The sequence below is a fragment of the Chiloscyllium plagiosum genome, chromosome 4 (genome assembly GCF_004010195.1).
Source record: "Chiloscyllium plagiosum isolate BGI_BamShark_2017 chromosome 4, ASM401019v2, whole genome shotgun sequence".
Classification (NCBI taxonomy): domain Eukaryota; kingdom Metazoa; phylum Chordata; class Chondrichthyes; order Orectolobiformes; family Hemiscylliidae; genus Chiloscyllium; species Chiloscyllium plagiosum.
Window position 1 is genome coordinate 1,282,765 of NC_057713.1, and position 21,464 is coordinate 1,304,228.

Below are 21,464 nucleotides of genomic sequence, written 5' to 3' on the forward strand. Positions count from 1 at the left end.
GTACTGGTGGGGACAGGTCTGTCACTGTATAACACTGGGGTACAGTACTGGAGGGTACAGGTCTGTCACTGTATAACAGTGGGGTACAGTACTGGTGGGGACAGGTCTGTCACTGTAACACTGGGGTACAGTTACTGGTGGGGACAGGTCTGTCACTGTATAACACTGGGGTATACAGTACTGCTGGGGACAGATTTATCACTATACACTGCGGTAAAGTAGCAATGGGGACTGATTTGTCATTGTATAACACTGGGGTACAGTACTGGTGGGAAAGGCCTGTCACTATATAACACTGGGGTAGAGTACTCGTGTGGACAAGTGCGTCGCTGTATAACACTGGGGCACAGTTCTGGTGGGACAGGTCTGTCGCTGTGTAACTCTGGGGTATAGTACTGGTGGGGACAAGTCTGTCACTGTATAACACTGGGGTACTGCATTGGTGGGGACAGGTCTGTCACTGTATAACACTGCAGTACAGTACTGGTGGGGACAGGTCTGTCACTGTATAACACTGGGGTACAGTACTGGTGGGCACAAGTCTGTCACTGTATAACACAGGGGTACAGTACTGGTGGGGACACATCTGTCACTGTATAACACTGGTGGAGACAGGTCTGTCTGTGTATAATATTGGGGTACTGTGGGGAAAGCTCTGTCTCCGTTTATCACTGGGGCACAGCACTGTTGGGTTAGGTCTGTCAGTATATAACATGGGGGAACAGTACTGGTGGGTACAGGTATGCCATTGTATAACAGTGGGGTACAGTACTGTTGGGGACAGTTCTATCACTGTATAACACTGGGGTACAGTACTGGCGGGACAGGTCTGTCACTGTATAACACTGGGGTATGGTACAGGTAGGGACAAGTCTGTCACTGTATAACAATGGGTTACTGTACTGGTGGGGACAGGTCTGTCACTATAACACAGGGGTACAGTTACTGGCAGGGACAGGTCTGTCACTGTATAACACTGGGGTACAGTACTGGTGGGGACAGATATGCCACTGTATAACACTGGGGTACAGTACTGCAGGGGACAGGTCTGTCACTGCATAACAGTGGGGTACAGTTACTGGTGGGGACAGGTCTGTCACTGTATAACACTGGGGTATACAGTACTGCTGGGGACAGATTTATCACTATACACTGCGGTAAAGTAGCAATGGGGACTGATCTGTCATTGTATAACACTGGGGTACAGTACTGATGGGAAAGGCCTGTCACTATATAACCCTGGGGTACAGTACTCGTGTGGACAGGTACGTCGCTGTATAACACTGGGGTACAGTACTGGTGGAGAAAGTGAGGTCTGCAAATGCTGGAGATCAGAGCTGGAAATGTGTTGCTGGAAAAGCGCAGCAGGTCAGGCAGCATCCAGGGAACAGGAGAATCGACGTTTCGGGCATAAGTCCTTCTTCAGGAAGTACTGGTGGGGACAGGTCTGTCACTGTATAACACTGGGGTACAGTACTGGTGGGCACAAGTCTGTCACTGTATAACACAGGGGTACAGTACTGGTGGGACAGGTCTGTCGCTGTGTAACACTGGGGTATAGTACTGGTGGGGACAGGTCTGTCACTGTATTACACTGGGGTACAGCACTGGTGGGGACAGGTCTGTCACTGTATAACACTGGGGTACAGTACTGGTGGGGACAGGTCTGTCACTATAACACAAGGATACAGTTACTGGCAGGGACACGTCTGTCACTGTCTAACACTGGGGTACAGTTACTGGTGGGGACAGGTCTGTCACTGTATAACACTGGGGTATACAGTACTGCTGGGGACAGATTTATCACTATACACTGCGGTAAAGTACCAATGGGGACTGATCTGTCATTGTATAACACTGGGGCACAGTACTGGTGGGGAAAGGCCTGTCACTATAACACTGGGGTACAGTACTTGTGTGGACAGGTGCGTCGCTGTATAACACAGGGGTACAGTACTGGTGGGACAGGTCTGTCACTGTGTTACACTGGGGTATAGTACTAGTGGGGACAAGTCTGTCACTGTATAACACTGGGGTACAGCACTGGTGGGGACAGGTCTGTCACTGTATAACACTGCAGTACAGTACTGGTGGGGACAGGTCTGTCACTGTATAACACTGGGGTACAGTACTGGTGGGCACAAGTCTGTCACTGTATTACACAGGGGTACAGTACTGGTGGGGACACATCTGTCACTGTATAATACTGGTGGAGACAGGTCTGTCTATGTATAATATTGGGGTACTGTGGGGAAAGATCTGTCTCCGTTTATCATTGGTGCACAGCACTGTTGGGTTAGGTCTGTCAGTATATAACATGGGGGAACAGTACTGGTGGGGAAAGGTATGCCATTGTATAACAGTGGGGTACAGTACTGTTGGGGACAGTTCTGTCACTGTATAACACTGGGGTACAGAACTGGTGTGGACAGATCTGTCACTGTGTAACACTGGGGTACAGTACTGGTGGGGACAGGTCTGTCTGTGTATAACACTGCGGTACAGTACTGGTGGGGTCAAGTCTGTCACAGTATAACACTGGGGTATAGTACTGGTGGGGACAGGTCTGTCACTGTATAACACTGGGGTACAGTACTGGTGGAGACAGGTCTGTCACTGTATTACACAGGGGTACAGTACTGGTGGGGACAGGTCTGTCACTGTCTAACACTGGGGTACAGTACTGGTGGGGACAAGTTTGTCTGTGCATAATATTGGGGTACAGTACAGGTGGGGACAGGTCTGTCACTGTATAACACTGGGTTGCTGTACTTGTGGGGACAGGTCTGTCACTGTATAACACTGGGCTACAGTACTGGTGGGGACACATCTGTCACTGTATAACACTGGTGGAGACAGGTCTGTCTGTGTATAATATTGGGGTACTGTGGGGAAAAAGTCTGTCTCCGTTTATCACTTGGGCACAGCACTGTTGGGTTAGGTCTGTCAGTATATAACATGGGGGAACAGTACTGGTGGGGAAAGGTATGCCATTGTATAACAGTGGGGTACAGTACTGTTGGGGACAGTTCTGTCACTGTATAACACGAGGGTACAGTACTGGCGGGACAGGTCTGTCACTGTATAACACTGGGGTACGGTACAGGTAGGGACAAGTCTGTCACTGTATAACAATGGGTTACTGTACTGGTGGGAACAGGTCTGTCACTATAACACAAGGGTACAGTTACTGGCGGGGACAGGTCTGTCACTGTCTAACACTGGGGTACAGTAGTGGTGGGGACAGGTATGCCACTGTATAACACTGGGGTACAGTTACTGGTGGGGACGGTCTGTCACTGTATAACACTGGGGTATACAGTACTGCTGGGGACAGATTTATCACTATACACTGCGGTAAAGTAGCAATGGGGACTGATCTGTCATTGTATAACACTGGGGTACAGTACTGGTGGGAAAGGCCTGTCACTATATAACACTGGGGTAGAGTACTTGTGTGGACAGGTGCGTCGCTGTATAACACTGGGGTACAGTACTGGTGGGACAGGTCTGTCGCTGTGTAACACTGGGGTATAGTACTGGTGGGGACAAGTCTGTCACTGTATAACATTGGGGTTCAGCACTGGTGGGGACAGGTCTGTCACTGTATAACACTGCAGTACAGTACTGGTGGGGACAGGTCTGTCACTGTCTAATACTGGGGTACAGTACTAGTGGGGGTCAGGTCTGTCACTGTATAACACTGGGGTACAGTACTGGTGGGGACAGGTCTGTCACTATAACACAGGGGTACAGTTACTGGCAGGGACAGGTCTGTCACTATAACACTGGGGTACAGTACTGGTGGGGACAGTCCTGTCACTGTATAACAGTGGGGTACAGTACAGGTGGGGACAAGTCTGTCACTGCATAACACTGGGTTACTGTACTGGTGGGGACAGGTCTGTCACTGTATAACACTGGTGTACAGAACAGGTGGGGACAGGTCTGTCACTGTATAACACTGGGTTACTATACTGGTGGGGACAGGTCTGTCACTGTATAAAACTGGGGTACAGTTCTGATGGGGACAGGTATGCCACTGTATAACACTGGGGTACAGTACTGGTGGGGACAGGTCTATCACTGTGTAACACTGGGGTACAGTACAGGTGCGGGCAGGTCTGTCACTGTATAACACTGGGGTACAGTACTGGTGGGGACAGGTCTATCACTGTGTAACACTGGGGTACAGTACTGGTGGGGGCAGGTCTGTGAACGCAGTGCAGTCACTCACTTTGAGCCACGTTTCAAGCTCCACTCTGTACTCCTGCTGTTGCTCCTCTACCAGTTTTTTGTAGCCATCCTTCTGGGCCTGGCTCTGCTTCTGCCACCTCTTCCCAATCTCCACCATCCTTTCCTTTAGCCCGAAGTGGTTGAGCTCCCCACTAGTCAGCAACTCCTGGGAGAACATCTGGTAGCCACTCCTGCAGATGATAGGACAGGTCAGGCCATGGTTGGACAAGGCAGATACAGTGTGTATCCAGGGCTCTGGGTGTGGGGTAGCGGGTACCCAATGCCCTGGTTGTGGGGTAGCGGGTACACAGGGCCCTGGGTATGGGACAGGGAGTACACAGGGCCTGGGTGGGGGACAGCGTGTATCCAGGGCACTGGGTGGGGGGGGAGTGGATATCCAGGCCCCTGGGTGTGGGACAGGGAGTATCCAGGGCCCTGGGTGTGGGACAGGGAGTAAACAAGGCCCTGTGTGTGGGACAGGGAGTATACAAGGCCCTGGGTGTGGGACAGGGTGTATGGAGGGGCCTGGGTGTGGGACAGGGTGCATCCAGGGCCTGTCAGGGGTCTGGGGTTGTGCATGTTGGGGTTGGGAGGTGTGGATAAGGATCGGGAATGGACAGTGGTAGCTGGGGGAAGAATGGTCACTTACATTGGTGGTTTCTTTGGCTCGCCAACAAACTTCGGCTTCTTGGAGTTCTGTGCTGAGGTCCGGGCCCAGCGACCCTCTAACAGCTCTCTCTACAATAAAACAGGAGCACTGTTACAACAAGACCCACTGCCAATCAGCTGCTGCCTGTTGTGGTTATGGGCACTGGCCAGTTATGGCCTCAGTGGGAAGTAAATTATTTGCTTCTGATAGGTGCAGTTTTTCCCTTGATTGTTGGTGATATGTCACAGTACGCACTGTCGGAGGGTCAGTGCTGAGGGAGCGCCGCACTGTCGGAGGGTCAGTGCTGAGGGAGCGCCGCACTGTCGGAGGGTCAGTGCTGAGGGAGCGCCGCACTGTCGGAGGGTCAGTGCTGAGGGAGCGCCGCACTGTCGGAGGGTCAGTGCTGAGGGAGCGCCGCACTGTCGGAGGGTCAGTGCTGAGGGAGCGCCGCACTGTCGGAGGGTCAGTGCTGAGGGAGCGCCGCACTGTCGGAGGGTCAGTGCTGAGGGAGCGCCGCACTGTCGGAGGGTCAGTGCTGAGGGAGCGCCGCACTGTCGGAGGGTCAGTGCTGAGGGAGCGCCGCACTGTCGGAGGGTCAGTGCTGAGGGAGCGCCGCACTGTCGGAGGGTCAGTGCTGAGGGAGCGCCGCACTGTCGGAGGGTCAGTGCTGAGGGAGCGCCGCACTGTCGGAGGGTCAGTGCTGAGGGAGCGCCGCACTGTCGGAGGGTCAGTGCTGAGGGAGCGCCGCACTGTCGGAGGGTCAGTGCTGAGGGAGCGCCGCACTGTCGGAGGGTCAGTGCTGAGGGAGCGCCGCACTGTCGGAGGGTCAGTGCTGAGGGAGCGCCGCACTGTCGGAGGGTCAGTGCTGAGGGAGCGCCGCACTGTCGGAGGGTCAGTGCTGAGGGAGCGCCGCACTGTCGGAGGGTCAGTGCTGAGGGAGCGCCGCACTGTCGGAGGGTCAGTGCTGAGGGAGCGCCGCACTGTCGGAGGGTCAGTGCTGAGGGAGCGCCGCACTGTCGGAGGGTCAGTGCTGAGGGAGCGCCGCACTGTCGGAGGGTCAGTGCTGAGGGAGCGCCGCACTGTCGGAGGGTCAGTGCTGAGGGAGCGCCGCACTGTCGGAGGGTCAGTGCTGAGGGAGCGCCGCACTGTCGGAGGGTCAGTGCTGAGGGAGCGCCGCACTGTCGGAGGGTCAGTGCTGAGGGAGCGCCGCACTGTCGGAGGGTCAGTGCTGAGGGAGCGCCGCACTGTCGGAGGGTCAGTGCTGAGGGAGCGCCGCACTGTCGGAGGGTCAGTGCTGAGGGAGCGCCGCACTGTCGGAGGGTCAGTGCTGAGGGAGCGCCGCACTGTCGGAGGGTCAGTGCTGAGGGAGCGCCGCACTGTCGGAGGGTCAGTGCTGAGGGAGCGCCGCACTGTCGGAGGGTCAGTGCTGAGGGAGCGCCGCACTGTCGGAGGGTCAGTGCTGAGGGAGCGCCGCACTGTCGGAGGGTCAGTGCTGAGGGAGCGCCGCACTGTCGGAGGGTCAGTGCTGAGGGAGCGCCGCACTGTCGGAGGGTCAGTGCTGAGGGAGCGCCGCACTGTCGGAGGGTCAGTGCTGAGGGAGCGCCGCACTGTCGGAGGGTCAGTGCTGAGGGAGCGCCGCACTGTCGGAGGGTCAGTGCTGAGGGAGCGCCGCACTGTCGGAGGGTCAGTGCTGAGGGAGCGCCGCACTGTCGGAGGGTCAGTGCTGAGGGAGCGCCGCACTGTCGGAGGGTCAGTGCTGAGGGAGCGCCGCACTGTCGGAGGGTCAATGCTGCGGGAGCGCCGCACTGTCGGAGGGTCAATGCTGCGGGAGCGCCGCACTGTCGGAGGGTCAATGCTGCGGGAGCGCCGCACTGTCGGAGGGTCAATGCTGCGGGAGCGCCGCACTGTCGGAGGGTCAATGCTGCGGGAGCGCCGCACTGTCGGAGGGTCAATGCTGCGGGAGCGCCGCACTGTCGGAGGGTCAATGCTGCGGGAGCGCCGCACTGTCGGAGGGTCAATGCTGCGGGAGCGCCGCACTGTCGGAGGGTCAATGCTGCGGGAGCGCCGCACTGTCGGAGGGTCAATGCTGCGGGAGCGCCGCACTGTCGGAGGGTCAATGCTGCGGGAGCGCCGCACTGTCGGAGGGTCAATGCTGCGGGAGCGCCGCACTGTCGGAGGGTCAATGCTGCGGGAGCGCCGCACTGTCGGAGGGTCAATGCTGCGGGAGCGCCGCACTGTCGGAGGGTCAATGCTGCGGGAGCGCCGCACTGTCGGAGGGTCAATGCTGCGGGAGCGCCGCACTGTCGGAGGGTCAATGCTGCGGGAGCGCCGCACTGTCGGAGGGTCAATGCTGCGGGAGCGCCGCACTGTCGGAGGGTCAGTGCTGAGGGTGCGCCGCACTGTCGGAGGGTCAGTGCTGAGGGAGCGCCGCACTGTCGGAGGGTCAGTGCTGAGGGAGCGCCGCACTGTCGGAGGGTCAGTGCTGAGGGAGCGCCGCACTGTCGGAGGGTCAGTGCTGAGGGAGCGCCGCACTGTCGGAGGGTCAGTGCTGAGGGAGCGCCGCACTGTCGGAGGGTCAGTGCTGAGGGAGCGCCGCACTGTCGGAGGGTCAGTGCTGAGGGAGCGCCGCACTGTCGGAGGGTCAGTGCTGAGGGAGCGCCGCACTGTCGGAGGGTCAGTGCTGAGGGAGCGCCGCACTGTCGGAGGGTCAGTGCTGAGGGAGCGCCGCACTGTCGGAGGGTCAGTGCTGAGGGAGCGCCGCACTGTCGGAGGGTCAGTGCTGAGGGAGCGCCGCACTGTCGGAGGGTCAGTGCTGAGGGAGCGCCGCACTGTCGGAGGGTCAGTGCTGAGGGAGCGCCGCACTGTCGGAGGGTCAGTGCTGAGGGAGCGCCGCACTGTCGGAGGGTCAGTGCTGAGGGAGCGCCGCACTGTCGGAGGGTCAGTGCTGAGGGAGCGCCGCACTGTCGGAGGGTCAGTGCTGAGGGAGCGCCGCACTGTCGGAGGGTCAGTGCTGAGGGAGCGCCGCACTGTCGGAGGGTCAGTGCTGAGTGAGTGTCATACTGTTGAAGGATCAGTGCCAAGGAAGTGCCGCACTGTCAGAGGGTCAATCCTGAGGAAGCGCCGTACTTTTGGAGGGTCAGTGCCGAGGGAGCATTGCAATTTAGAGGGTCAGTGCTGAAGGCACACTGCACATTTGAAGAGTTAGTACTGTCAGGCAGTTACTACTGAGGGACTGCCACACTGTTGGAGGGTCAGCACTGAGGGAGCACCAGTATCAGAGGACTGTAGTGCTGACTGTCAGAGAGTCAGTGCTGAGGGAGTGTTGCACTGTGTTGGGATATTGTGTTTCAGATATTTTATTTGATTTATCATTTTCATAGATATCTAAAGACGGTGAAAAACTTTGTTTGCGAGCAGTATCGGCAGATCATAGTAAGTAAGGACAGACAGAGCATAGGGTGCTTAGAGACGGTGAGGCTGAGAGGAGGTACACGAAGCAAGATCAACATTATCTGATGTTACAGAGTTCATTGATCAGTCTAATAACGGCAGGGAAGAAACTGTTCTTGATATTAAACTGAAGCCATAGCACTATTTTGAATGGGAACAGGGAAATTAGTCCTCAGTGTTTTGACTGATGTCTACATCTGAACATCACAAAGTGCAGAATACCTGCTCATCGTCACATTGCTGTTTCATTCATAGGGTATTAGTGGAATACAGACATATATCCATGATACTGGCACAAAACTGAAGCTTTGACTGAGAAGTCACTGGGACTGGAGTTTGTGGCAGTTACTACATAAATGCAAGTTGGTCTTCTTGCTTGGACCTCCATGTGGTGAGGAATCTCCAGGGCAATCAGAGCCCAGGATCTACCCACCAACAACACCTGAGGACCTTTGGGAGTGAAGGGAATGGAGCTAGTGGAAGAGGATAAGGAGGAGAATGAGTCCAGCACACCTCATATCTCCTCTGGTCATCTGCAGCCTTCTTAATCCAAGGAATCTTCTCCTTCTTCTCCATTGCCTTCCAAGCAGCCTCCATTGCTGATTGAGCTTTTTTGCGGTCATTCTGTGAGCATGAGACACAATCAGTAAAAAGGATTAAAAGAGCAAGATTGAACTCTCAATACACTGCGAGTCTTTAGAATCCAGGAATGAGAGAGATGGAACTAGTGAGGGACAGGTGGCTCTCCAGGGAATTCCCACCGAGGTACCTATTTCTAAGGCATACAGGAGGGACACACATGTTGTGTACCTGCATGTGTCCATATGCATGTCTGTGACTGTATGTGTATCTGCATATAGGTACACCCTTGTGCTTGGGTGGCTTTTTAATCTTCACTCTCTCATGGGGCATGAATATCACTGGCAAAGTCACAGCATTTACTCCCTATCTCCAATTGCCCTCAAACTGAATGACTTACTGGGGCATTTCAGATAGCAATTAACTGTCCAATACATTTCTATGGGCCTGGAGCCACATGTAGACCAGACCAGGTAGAGACAGCAGATTTCCTTCCCTAAAAGACATCAATGAACCAGATTACAGAATCTCAGAACTGATATGGCTCAGGAGGCCATTCAACCCATCCTGCCTGCCCTGGCTCTCCAAATGAGCACTATAACTTTCTCCAATTCTCCTTGTAACTTTGTATATTGTTTCTATCTAAATATTCATCCAATCCCTCGACTAAACCTGCCTCCAGCAATGATTCCATTTTTCACAACTGACTTACTTCATTTCTATATCCTCTCATTCTTGATCATTTTACGAGCAGAAATAGTTTCTCTCCATTAATTCTATTCGGATCTCTCATAGTATTTAAAATGTCAATAAGATCTCCTCTTAGGGGAGAACAGACTCAGCTTCTTTTCAAGAAGCAGCAAGAGTGGGTGAGACTTCACTCTGGAAATACAGCCTTTACCAGAAAGGCAAGAGAATGCACAGGATGATAAGGAAGAGGCAAGGGCCTGGCATTCAGTGAACGCCTGGTTTGGAGAGCTGCTGCAGACATGACGGACTGCAGGTTTTGGAGTATATTCTTTGGTTAGATGTAGATGTGGAGCAATCGAGACGCAGCACCTTCTGCAGGTCTGTTTAAGGAAGTCAGACTGCACCACAAAAAATTAGGTCTTGCAACAGCACCGTCCAAACCCATGACCACTTCTATCTAGAAGGACAAGGACAGCAGATAAATGGAAACGCCACCTCCAAACCACTCACTACCCTGACTTGGAAAAACAGGGGCCCGGTCCCACTGGATACATACCCGGTGCTTTGCAGTGTAATCATTGATCACTGTCTGCTCCCAGATCTTCTCAGCAGTTTTGGGGCTTTCAGGCCACTTCCCTTTCCTTGTGGAACCAGCTTCCTTCTTCTCTTTCAGGAAGTTCTGCATCCTTTGCTCGTATTCTGCTTTCAAGGTTCTTTCCATCCTCTTGTACTTCTCCTGAAGCACGGTAAAACAAAGAGAGCCGATAAGCAGTGCCCGGAATTTGGAATATACTACATGGCACTCACAACAGTACTCGCTTCCCCTGTGTCCAGGCGCTCACACCACATCCCTTCTCCCATGTTCACACACCCTCCCACACTCATTCTTCCCTCTCCACATGCTCATTCACCCAACATTCCCCCCCTACTCTCAACACCCCCACTCTCCCTGCGCTCATTCCACCATCTCTTTAACTCTTTAGCTCATATTCTTCTTCAAACTACTGCTCTCTGGAATGACAATGAATCCGATGAGGTGTGGGAGAGGGGCCTGGTACTTATAAATTAATCAGCTTTACTGTGACATGTACCGAAGTGGGTACAGTTTAAAGTGTGCAAGATGGTGCCATCTTAGGTACAGAGGTCTCTAGATACACCGTTTTCAGTTACAGTTCTTGGAAAAGTAGAGAAGTTAAAACAAAAGTAGAGCACTGCAGATTTAAGAACAAATTATAAAATGGAGAAAAAAATAATAAAGAGAAACAGAAGTCTGACCCAGTCCATGTTGACCCCTAGCCTCCAGTCCGCACTGGGCCTTGATCCAGACCATGCCTGGCTTCACCTCAAGGCTCACGAGACTGGGAGATCACTCTGGTATTAATTTGAGACCATGCCAGGCCAAAAGACCGCCACGTATCCCCTGAAGACCAACATGCTGGGCCACTGGGAGATCACCAAGCCAGGCCGATGGGCTGCCTCATTGGGTCTGTGCTGAGGCCAGGAATTCCAAGGCCAAGAGTTCTTCGGCAGCCAGGTCGGAGGCTGCAAGGTCAGGGGTTGAGAGGTCGGGATCCGAGGGGTTATGGGCTGTGAGGTAGGGGGCCAGAAGTTCCAAGGCTGGGAGGTCAGTGGCTGAGAAGAGACAAGAAAGAAAAAAATAGAGGGAGAAAATAGAATTGGAACAGATGGAGCGGATGAGCTCTGCGTGAAGCATCCTACTCAGCTGCCATCTTGGATCTTTTCCGAGAAGGTGTCTGTTGTCCAATTGGACTCAGACAGACATCAATGTGTTTGACAGGGAAATAGGCTTTAGGGAGAAGAAAGCCACAATTAGCAGCAAATTGGGGGCTTTGATCTGACACTCACTACAGGTTAAACAGCAGACAAATCAGGAAGTTGACAAAATGAAAATCTGCAGCTTCTCACTACAGATCAGAGTGAAGTACAAGCATAAACATCACTTCCAAACTCCCTGGTCTCAATCCAACAAAGTCAACATCTTTTGGAGTCAAAACGTTGTTTTGTTTCTCTCTCCCTAAATGCTGCCAATTTCCCAAGTACTTTGTGTTTACATCTCAGACACCTCCTCTAGCACTAGGTTAACATCCTCACCCTCTTCCTCTCTGACAACTCATTCCACATCCTGGCCAGCTGCCGGGTGAGCTCGCTCTCCGTTAGATTGGGATTGTCCTTTCGTTTCTCTTGGAAGAAAAGGAACATGGCAGAGATGGGCTGCTGTGGACGCTCAGGAACACTCTGAAAAATGAGAGAAACAATTCCTGAAAGAGGATAAGATTGCGCGACTCATCATGTGCAACTTTCAAAATGAAATGCAGGAAGCTAACAATAAAACTGAACTCAATGGGGCTGAATTGGCCTGCTCTGTGATGCTAAGAACAAAGACAGGCAGCATCACTTCACATTTAGAACACCCACTCCTTCATCTGCCTCACTCCATTCTCTCCACAGACACAGAATCGTCGAAAATAGGAGTAGGAGCAGGCCATTCAACCCATCGAATCTCCTTCACCATTCAGTATTAAGAACTACTGTTAACTCCTCTTTAAAACATTCAATGTTTTGGCCTCAACAGCTTCCTGTGGCAGAGAACTGGGGAGGTGGTGGTTTAGTGGTACTATCACTGGGCTAGTAATTCAGAACCCCAAGTTAATGTTCTGGGCCATGGGTTCAAATGCCACCACGGTAGATGATGAAAATTTGCAATCAATAAAAATCTGGAATAAAAAGCTAATTCTAACCGTGACCATGGAATTGTTGTAAAACTGATCTGGTTCACTTATGTCCTTTAGAGAAGGAAATCTGCCATCTTTACCTGACTCCAACTACACGTGACTCCAGACCACAGCAATGTGGTTGATTTTTAACAATTAGAGTTGGACAATAAATGCTGGCCTAACCAGCAACACCAAGGTGCCATGAATGAATAATATACTTTTAAAAATCCACAGATCATCACTTCATAGTGAAAGAAATGTCTTCTCATCTCAGTCTTAAATGGCCTATGCCAGTACCCTTAATGGAGATCAAGGAATTGGCAGAGCAATTAAACAACTACTTTTGTTCTATCTTTACAGAAAAAATATGCAAATAAATCTTCCCAGAAATGCTAGGAAAGCATCGGTGTTTTTGGAAGGAGGAATTGAAGGAGAATAGCATTGGTATAAAACTAAAAATGCTGAAAAGAATTAATTGGCCTACTTCCTCCCACATTCAGACAAGTGAAGCTCATAACATCTTTAAATGATCTTGACAAGATGGATATGGAAAGGATGGACCCTCTTTTGGGTCAGTCCAGAACTAAAGACCATTGTTTCAAAATGCGGGGGTCTCCCTTTTATGGCAGAAATGCAGAGAATTGTTCTGAGAATTATGTAGCTTTGGAACACTCTGCCTCAGAAGGTGGCAGAGGGAAACACTGAATATTTTTGAGGTAGGTGGATTCTTGTTAGGCAATGGAATCTAATTTCTCAGAGGTAGATGGGAACAGACAATTTGATGTGATTTTATTGAACAGCAGTGCAGACTTAAGGGGCTGAGTGGCCTACTCCTCCTCCCAGATCACAGGTTCTTATGCTGAGTATAAAACCATTAGCAGCACTCCCTGCGGTTCCAATATAAAGCTTCTGTCGTTGGGTTTTGTGTATTGGCAGCAAACACTTACTTCACCTTAGTAAGATCTCAAAGTTTTGGTATACAAACCAAAGTTATAGTTCATTGAGAACCTTGGTCAAACAGCCAATGTGGAGTAACTGGGTTCAGTTCTATACACAGCTGAGAATGAACTTGGAGAGGGTACAGTGCAGATTCAAGAACGTGGTGCTGGAAAAGCACAGCAGGTCAGACAGCATCAGAGGAGCAGGAATAAGCCCTTCGTTAGGAATGAGGCTTGTGGGCCCCCTGGCCCACCCCCCCCCCCTCCCATTTATCTCTCAGCCCCCTGGCACACAAGTCTCATTCCTGATGAAGGGCTTATACCCAAAATGTTGATTCTCCTGTTCCTTGGATGCTGCCTGACCTGCTGTGCTTTTCCAGCAACACACTCTCAACTCTGATCTCCAGCATTTGCAATCCTCACTTTCTCTGCAGTGCAGATTCATCAGGATAGGACAGGGTTAAATTATGAGGACTGGTTTAATATACAAAGCTTTTATTAAATTTAGAAGGTTGATAAGTCATCCAATAGATATCAAACAACTAAGAGCTGAAAGGGTATGATGGGGAAGTGAAATCCATAACAAGGGGGCAGAACCTCAAAAGTCAAGCCAGGCTGTTTAGTGCTGCTGTCACAAAACACTTCCTGAAGCAAAGGGGAGTAAACGTCTGGAACACACACTTGTGCCACTACCCTGAATGCCAAAACAAGACAAAGATAGACACTAGTAAGCAAAGGGTCAAAAGTTATTGGGGGAAAGAAGAAATGTGCAATTGTGGTTACAATCAGATCTGCCATTATCTCACTGAATGGCGGAGCATGCTTGACGGGCCAAGTGGCCTCCTCCTGTTTCTCATTCATATGTTTGTAGCTGGAGGTTGGTTAGAACCATAGAAATTTACAGTACAGAAGGCAGCCATTCAACCTATTGTGCCTGAACTAGGTCCCAGAGGAGCTACCCAGATGATCCGACTCTCCAGCCCTATCTCCATAGCCCTCCAAATTCATCCCTTTCAAATAGATAGCCAGCTCTCTTTCAAAACCTCCTGTGGAATCTGCCTCCACCACTCGCCTAGGTAGCACATTCCAAATCCAAACAACTCTGAGTAAAGAAGTTTCACCTCAGCTCACTCCTCGTTCTCTTCCTGACAATCTTGAAATAGTGACCCCTAATTACTGACACACCAACTAGTGAAAACAGAATTTCCTTCTTTACACTGTCACAATTTTTCATATTTTGGCTCACCTCAATCAAGTCACCTCTTAATCTTCTCTGCTCCATGGAAAATAAACCTAATGTCTCTAATCTTTCCTTGTATCTAAAATCCTTCATTCCTGGGATCATTCCAGTAAATTTCCTTTGAACTCTCTCCAGGGTTTAACATCCTTCCTTAAATAATATACCCAGAAATGAACACAATTCTCCAAGTGTGGTTGAAAATTTCAGGACCGGGATTGATGGAGGTTTTGGTCAACGAACAAAGGGATTTTTGACAAAAGTGAGTCAATGATTTGCCACAATCTGACTGAAGAGTGAAATGGCTGTTGGGCCTTCATGCTCCCAGCCATGCCATCAGGGACTGACCTTGCAGGTTGGTGAAGCTGGTGAAGTGGGGCTGCCAGATTTTGTTCGCTGAGGGCCATTATTCTGTACATTTGTTGTTACATTGCTTGTTATTTTGCTGCCTCCGATCTTCTCCTCCTGTAATACCCTCTCCCGCTCTTCATCTGGGAGACTCTGAAAAATGTAGTAATTTTTGCCATGAATATTAGTTTCCTAAACAAGCCACAGAGACTCTATAATTAGACAGGGGGTAGCTGGAGGCTGACAGTGCATAGAAAATGATGAGTAAGAGAGTGACAGCATATACGACACAAACACTCGAGTAAATCTGTTCACACAGTCCCAATCAAACAGGGTAGGTACAACACAGGCATGGATACAGAGTAAAGGTCCCTCTACACTGACCCAAATAAATACTCCCAGGTCAGGTACAGCACAGTTTAGAATGTAGATTCCAACAACACAGGAAACACTATTTACTCACCTCGAGGAATCGCTGCATCTCTGTCTCATAAAGCTTCTTTTTCTGTGGAAGAGTCATAAATGAGAGTCACAGGCAATATAGGGATCATTATTTATCCATTATTGGCACTGTTACAATGTCACTGGATGGTAATTGAGATGCCTCAGCCCGTGCTTTGGGATTAAATGCCTTCATGGCATTGGTGAAATTTAATTGAAATTCAATTCATAAATCTGTAATTCTAAAAGTTACAGCCTTGGTTCACAGTGACCGTAAATTAATTGTTATGAAAACCCATCTAGTTCACTAATGTCCTTTAAAGAAGGCAATCTGCCATCCTTACCTGGTCTGGCCTACATGTGAGTTCAGACCCACAGCAATTGGTTAATTCTTAACTGCTCTCCCAGGTGACTGAGAAAGGCATACGGTTCAAAGGACTGATTTATGGGAGAAATTGGATTGGTTAGGACTACTTTGCTAGAGAAAAGAATGATGAGGGGGGGAAATCTCAAAGTATACCTTTAAGGTTTTAACAGGACCAGACAGGGTGTAGGTAGATACAGGAAGGATGTTCCTGATTACCAGGTAGTCTGAGGATAGGGCTTTTAAGACACAGCTGAGGAGGAATGTCTTCACCCAGATAGTGGTGAGCCTGTGCATTTCTCTACCACAGGAAACTGTTGAGGACAGAACATTGAAGAAAGATGGAGATATAGATCTTAGGACTCAAGAGATCAAACAATATAGGGAGAAAGTGAGAACAGTGTACCGAATTGGATGATCAGCCATGGTAATACTGAATGGTGGGCAATAAATGCTGGCCTTACCAGCGATGCCGATATTCCATTATTAAATAAAAATAATAGTAAAAGGTTATTGGGAACTGGAGACACTACAAAGATTTCCACGATAACTAAGAAGATATATTTATCAGAAAGAATGAATATGGCAGGACTTGTTTCAATGTTTAAAAAGTCAGAAAAATGCACTAATAGAGATCTTTAAAACTAGGAAACAATTCAAATGGACAGACACAATCAACTTCACTTGCAGCCAATAGCAGAACCAGGGGCCATAAATTATAGAATCATGAAATCTCTACAATGTGGAAGCAGGTCATTTGGCCTGTCGAGTCCACAGTGACCCTCCAAAGAGCATCCCACTCAGAGCCACCCCTCTACTATATCCTTGTAACCCTGCATATCCCATGGTTAATCCACCTAGCTTGCACATCTCTGGACACTATGGGCAATTTTAACATGGCCCATCCACATACCCTGCACATCTTTGGACTGGAAATCTAAAATATTCATTATCAAGTTCAATCAGAATTCTGGAGAAACCTCTTTATCCAGAGTGTAATGACAGGCAAAACACACTTAGTCAAAGAGAGGTTGAGTTGAGTATTTTAGGAGCCTTACTGAGCTGTTAAATGCATTTTGTATATGGTACACATTGCTGCTACCGAGTGTGGGTGTGGAGGAATGAATGCCGTGCCAATCAAGTGGGCTGCTTTGTCCCAGATGGTATCAAGCCTCATTCTAGCAAGTGGGGAGTATTATTCCATCACACTTTTGACTTATAGATGGTGGGCAGGTTTTGGAAAGTCTGGAGGTGAGTTACTTGCTGTAGTGTTCCTAGCCTCTGACCTGACCATGTAGCCACAGTTTTTATATGTATGAATATGGAGAGTCCAACTCAGTTTCTGGTTATTGGCAACCCCAAAGATATTGATAGTATCAGATTCAGCAATGGTGATACCATTGAATATCAAAGGAAAGTGAATTCTCACTTGTTGGAAACTTATTGCCTGGCATTTGTAGGACATGAATGTTACTGCCACTCAAGACCAAACTTGATCAAAACTCAAATCTAGGTTCTGGATAGTCCAAATCTTGATGCATTTGGATATAGGCCGTTTCAATGTCTGAGGAAGCTTCACTCTCTCTGTTGTTGTGGTTCTGTTCGCCGAGCTGGAAGTTTTTGTTGCAAACATTTTGTCCCCTGGCTAGGCGACATCATCAGTGCTTGGGAGCCTCCTGCGAAGCGCTTCTTTGATGTTTCCTCCGGTGTTTATAGTGGTCTGTCCCTGCCGCTTCCAGTTGTCAGTTTCAGCTGTCCGCTGTAGTGGTTGGTATATTGGGTCCAGGTCGATGTGTTTGTTGATGGAGTTTGTGGATGAATGCCATGCCTCTAGGAATTCCCTGGCTGTTCTCTGTCTGGCTTGCCCTATGATAGTAGTGTTGTCCCAGTCGAATTCATGTTGCTTGTTGTCTGCGAGTGTGGCTACTAAGGATAGCTGGTCGTGTCATTTCGTGTTCCATTTATATCGTTTATTGATTTATCTCACTGGGTTTCAACCTCATTAAATGATCACCAGCTAAGTACTTTGCCCATCATTGCTGGACTACCATCAATCCCTTTAATGAAACCTGCAAGTGTTGCCTTCCCTACAATGGTGTTGTAAAGTATCATACTTCATCATTTAACTTTTTGTTAAAGCAGATGTACAAATGTACCCTGATAACACGATGGATCCAGATTTCCTGCTGTAATTATTACTGTGGAAGGATTGAAGCAAGGCCATATGGGCAGCTGGGATTTTGACCAAATTGCTGACAGATTGATGACAATGACATTTCTGGTGGAAACGTCAGCATAATGGTACCTGAGGTAATGGGGTATGTGCAGTGGACAAGAACGCACATTGCTGAACACAAGAGCATTTCTGGATAAGCATTATTTAACACTAATTAAGCTGGGATTTGTTCCTTGTTCAAATCTTGTCCCCACCGCCCTCACACACAAAGCTTTCTCCCAGACTGCAGAACAGGAGGGAGCCCTCAGCCACTTAACTGGCAAGCGTCACACCTTCAGTCAGATTGAAGAAGGCTGGGTGCGGAAATAACAGAGGAAGGAGGGTGGGGGAATTGGGTGGAGATGGAACCCAGAGAGACAACAGCTGTTGAGCAGACAAAGGGATGGATTATAACAGGCTGGTGAGAGTGAATTACTGATAGTAGGGACCACAAGTATTTTAAAACGTGTTACCAGCTTGTTTTCTCTAAATTCATGGAATCTGGGCACTACTGGCTAGGATAGCATTTGTTATCCACCCAGTTAGCCACATTGCTGTGGGTCTGGAGTTACAAGCAGGCGAGACCAGGTAGGGTTTCCGTAGGATTTCCCTTTGTAAAAGGCATTATTGAAACAGAAAGGTTTGTCCCCCTCCTCTGCTCCCCAACGATTGTTCATTATCAGACTCCCAATTCCAGATTTTTATTGCATTCAAATTCTACCATCTGTGGGAGTTCTGTTGATTTGTTCGTATATCTGGTTGTTGAATGTGAAGTGTGTTGTGAGGCACAAGTCCAGTAGTTTAAGTATGCCTTCTTTGTTGATAGGTTCAGCGTCCTGTTTTCTGTTCTGTACGTCCAGTAGTTTGGCTATTGTTTCTCTGGCTAGGGTTTTGTCAATCGAGTGAACAGTGCCGTCACGTCGGATTATATCATGGTTTCTTCTTTGTCTATGTGTGTATTTCTGATGATGTCCAAGAATTCTTGTGTTGATTGTATAGAGTGTTTGGATCTGCTGACCAGGTGTTTCAGTTTCTGTTGTAGTTTTTTGGCCAGTTTGTATGATGGTGTCCCTGGTAGTGATACTCTGGGTCTGAGTGGGATGTCTGGTTTGTGTACTTTAGGTAATCCGTAGAATCTGGGGGTGTTGTTGCTTTCCGGTTTCATTCTTTGTAGGTCAGCTCTGGTTATCTGTCCGCTTTTTTGTAGATTCCTTAGTGTGTTATTTATCCTATTGGTGAGTTGTGGTGTGGGGTCAAATTCCTTCATTCACTCTCTCTGTATCTCTGAGATGTAATCCAGTTTGGGCTCATGGCACTGGATGCCAGCCCTAAGGGAACACACAACTGATTTCATAGAGCTTGGGTTCTGGATATTAACCAGATCTTGATGATTTGGATATGGACTGTTTCAGTATCTGTGTAGTCACAAATAGTGCTGAACATTCTGCAATCATTGGTGACCATTCCCACTTCCAATCTTATGATGGTGAAGCTGAAGATGGTTAGGCCTAAGGACACTACCCTGCAGAGATATCCTGAAGCTGATCTCCAACTGGAAGCATTTTCTTTTCCACTACGTTTGACTCTGATGATAATAGAGCGCAGTGCCTGAGTTATTGATTGAAAGAGAAGCTCCGAGCTCCAAATTATTTCCATGTTGGTTCTTGAGATGTGTGTAATAATGGCAGGGCAGTATTCATTTCCCCATCTAGTTGATCACAAAGTACAGGATTGGGCTGAGGCTATAATGTTAACACAGTGAGATTTTGAGGCACAGTCAATGAAGGGGAGGGATTGAGGGGAAACATTGAAAAAAAGATCGAGTTAACAGTGAACATAGGTCCATTACAGAATGAGGATGGGGAAATAATGGGGCTAAAGGTTAATAAGTTCTCTAAGCTGGGGGTTACTTTCTAGGATTTTAAAGGAAGTAACTACAGAGATAATGGATGTGCTGGTAGTAATCTTTCAAGAATCCTTAGATTCTTGAAAGTCTCAAAGGATTAGAAAACTGATACCTCCCTCATTCAAACAAGGATGGAGATAAAACAAAAGGTAAAAAAGGCCAAATGGATTAACATCTTTTATTGGAAAAACATTTGAGTCTGTCATAAAGGACAAATAGCAGAGCATAATATAATTCAGCAGAGTCTGCACATAAGGTTACTTAATATAAAAGCCCACGATGTTGGGGTAGGATATAACCATGGATAGAAGATAGAGAGCTGGCATAAAGAGGCCGTTTTCAGGCAATTGGTTACTATTGGATTACCACAGGGATCAGTGCTGGGGACACAATTCCTTACAAATATTGTCATGACTTTGATGAGATAAGTGATTGTGCTGTAGCCAACTTTGTAGATAACACGAAAATAGGTGGGAAGGCAAGGGATGAGGATGACATAGAGAGCCTGCAGAGGGATACAGATAGGTTAACGACTAGGTATAACTTGGTAGAATTTTAATGTAGGGAAATATCAGGTGGACAGATAGAAGAGCTAAATATTATTTAAATGTGGAAAGACTGCAGAACCCTGCAGTAGAGAAGAGATTTGGAGTTCTAGTGGGGTTCTATATCACAAAAAGGTTAGCATCCAAGTTCACTGGGTAATGGAATGCTGGCCCTTATTTCAAAGGGAATGGAATGTAATAGAAGGAGATTTTGTTAAAACTACACAAGACCCTAGTCAGACAACAGCTAGAATGCTGGGAACAGGTTTAGTTCCTTATTAAAGGAAATATACACTTGCACTGGAACAATCCAGAGAAGATTCATTAAGTTGATCCTGGTTATGGAGGGATTTACTTTGAGGAGCAGTTGAGTAGGTTGGGCCTGTACTCATTACACTTCAGAAGAATGAGAGGCAACCTTATTGAAATATGTAAGAGTTTTATGGGGCTTGACAGGATAGATGTGGAAACGTCATTCCCCCTTGAGCGCGAGTCTAGGACCAGAAGGCATAAACTCAGAATAAAGGGGTTGCCCATTTAAAACAGCATTGAAAGTTTTTTCCTCAGACGGTAGTCAATTTATGAAATTCTTTATTGCAGAAGGCTGTCAAGGCAAAGACAAACAAATTTCTAAACATTAAAGAATCAGGCTTTCTGGGAATAAAGCAAGAAAGTGGAGTTGGAGGATGATCAGATCAGCCATGCTCTAATTTAGTGGTGCAGCTGTCTCAATGGGGCAAACGGCCTAATTCTGCTGCTACATTTTACAATCTATGGTCATACAATCTCAAAAAGGGAGAAGCTCAAAATTGTCATGACAAGAAAAGCTTTCACTCAGAGGGTGGTGAATCTTTGAAATTCTGGCCATACCTCAGTCACTGTGCATGTTCACAAAATATTGCACTAGATTTCTCAATATTCATGATATCAAAGGAAATGGGAGAGTGCAGGAATATGGCACTGAGGTAGATGATCCACTTTAACTGTACTGAATGGTGGAGTAGGCTCAATGTGACAAAGATGCTACTTCTGCTACTATTTCCACGCTTCCATTAGCCTGCGGTTAGTTACCAAAAGCTGGTTTGCTGGTCCAGTGTGGCACTTTCTCACCCAGTGAATGGTTGAACTCAG

At 48.5% G+C, this 21,464-nt stretch overlaps 1 protein-coding gene across 1 annotated transcript in view; it reads right to left on the minus strand.

Moving 5' to 3' along the window:
- Positions 1-21,464, minus strand: part of ubtfl (upstream binding transcription factor, like) — a 50,395-nt gene that overhangs the window by 10,866 nt on the left and 18,065 nt on the right. Inside the window, exons 10-16 of the mRNA XM_043687556.1 lie at positions 15,326-15,367; positions 14,863-15,015; positions 11,717-11,860; positions 10,161-10,340; positions 8,849-8,959; positions 4,886-4,974; positions 4,238-4,427 (exon numbers count right to left, since the gene is read on the minus strand). Of these exons, the coding sequence (XP_043543491.1) occupies positions 4,238-4,427; positions 4,886-4,974; positions 8,849-8,959; positions 10,161-10,340; positions 11,717-11,860; positions 14,863-15,015; positions 15,326-15,367 (909 nt within the window). The remainder of the gene's footprint in view (positions 1-4,237; positions 4,428-4,885; positions 4,975-8,848; positions 8,960-10,160; positions 10,341-11,716; positions 11,861-14,862; positions 15,016-15,325; positions 15,368-21,464) is intronic.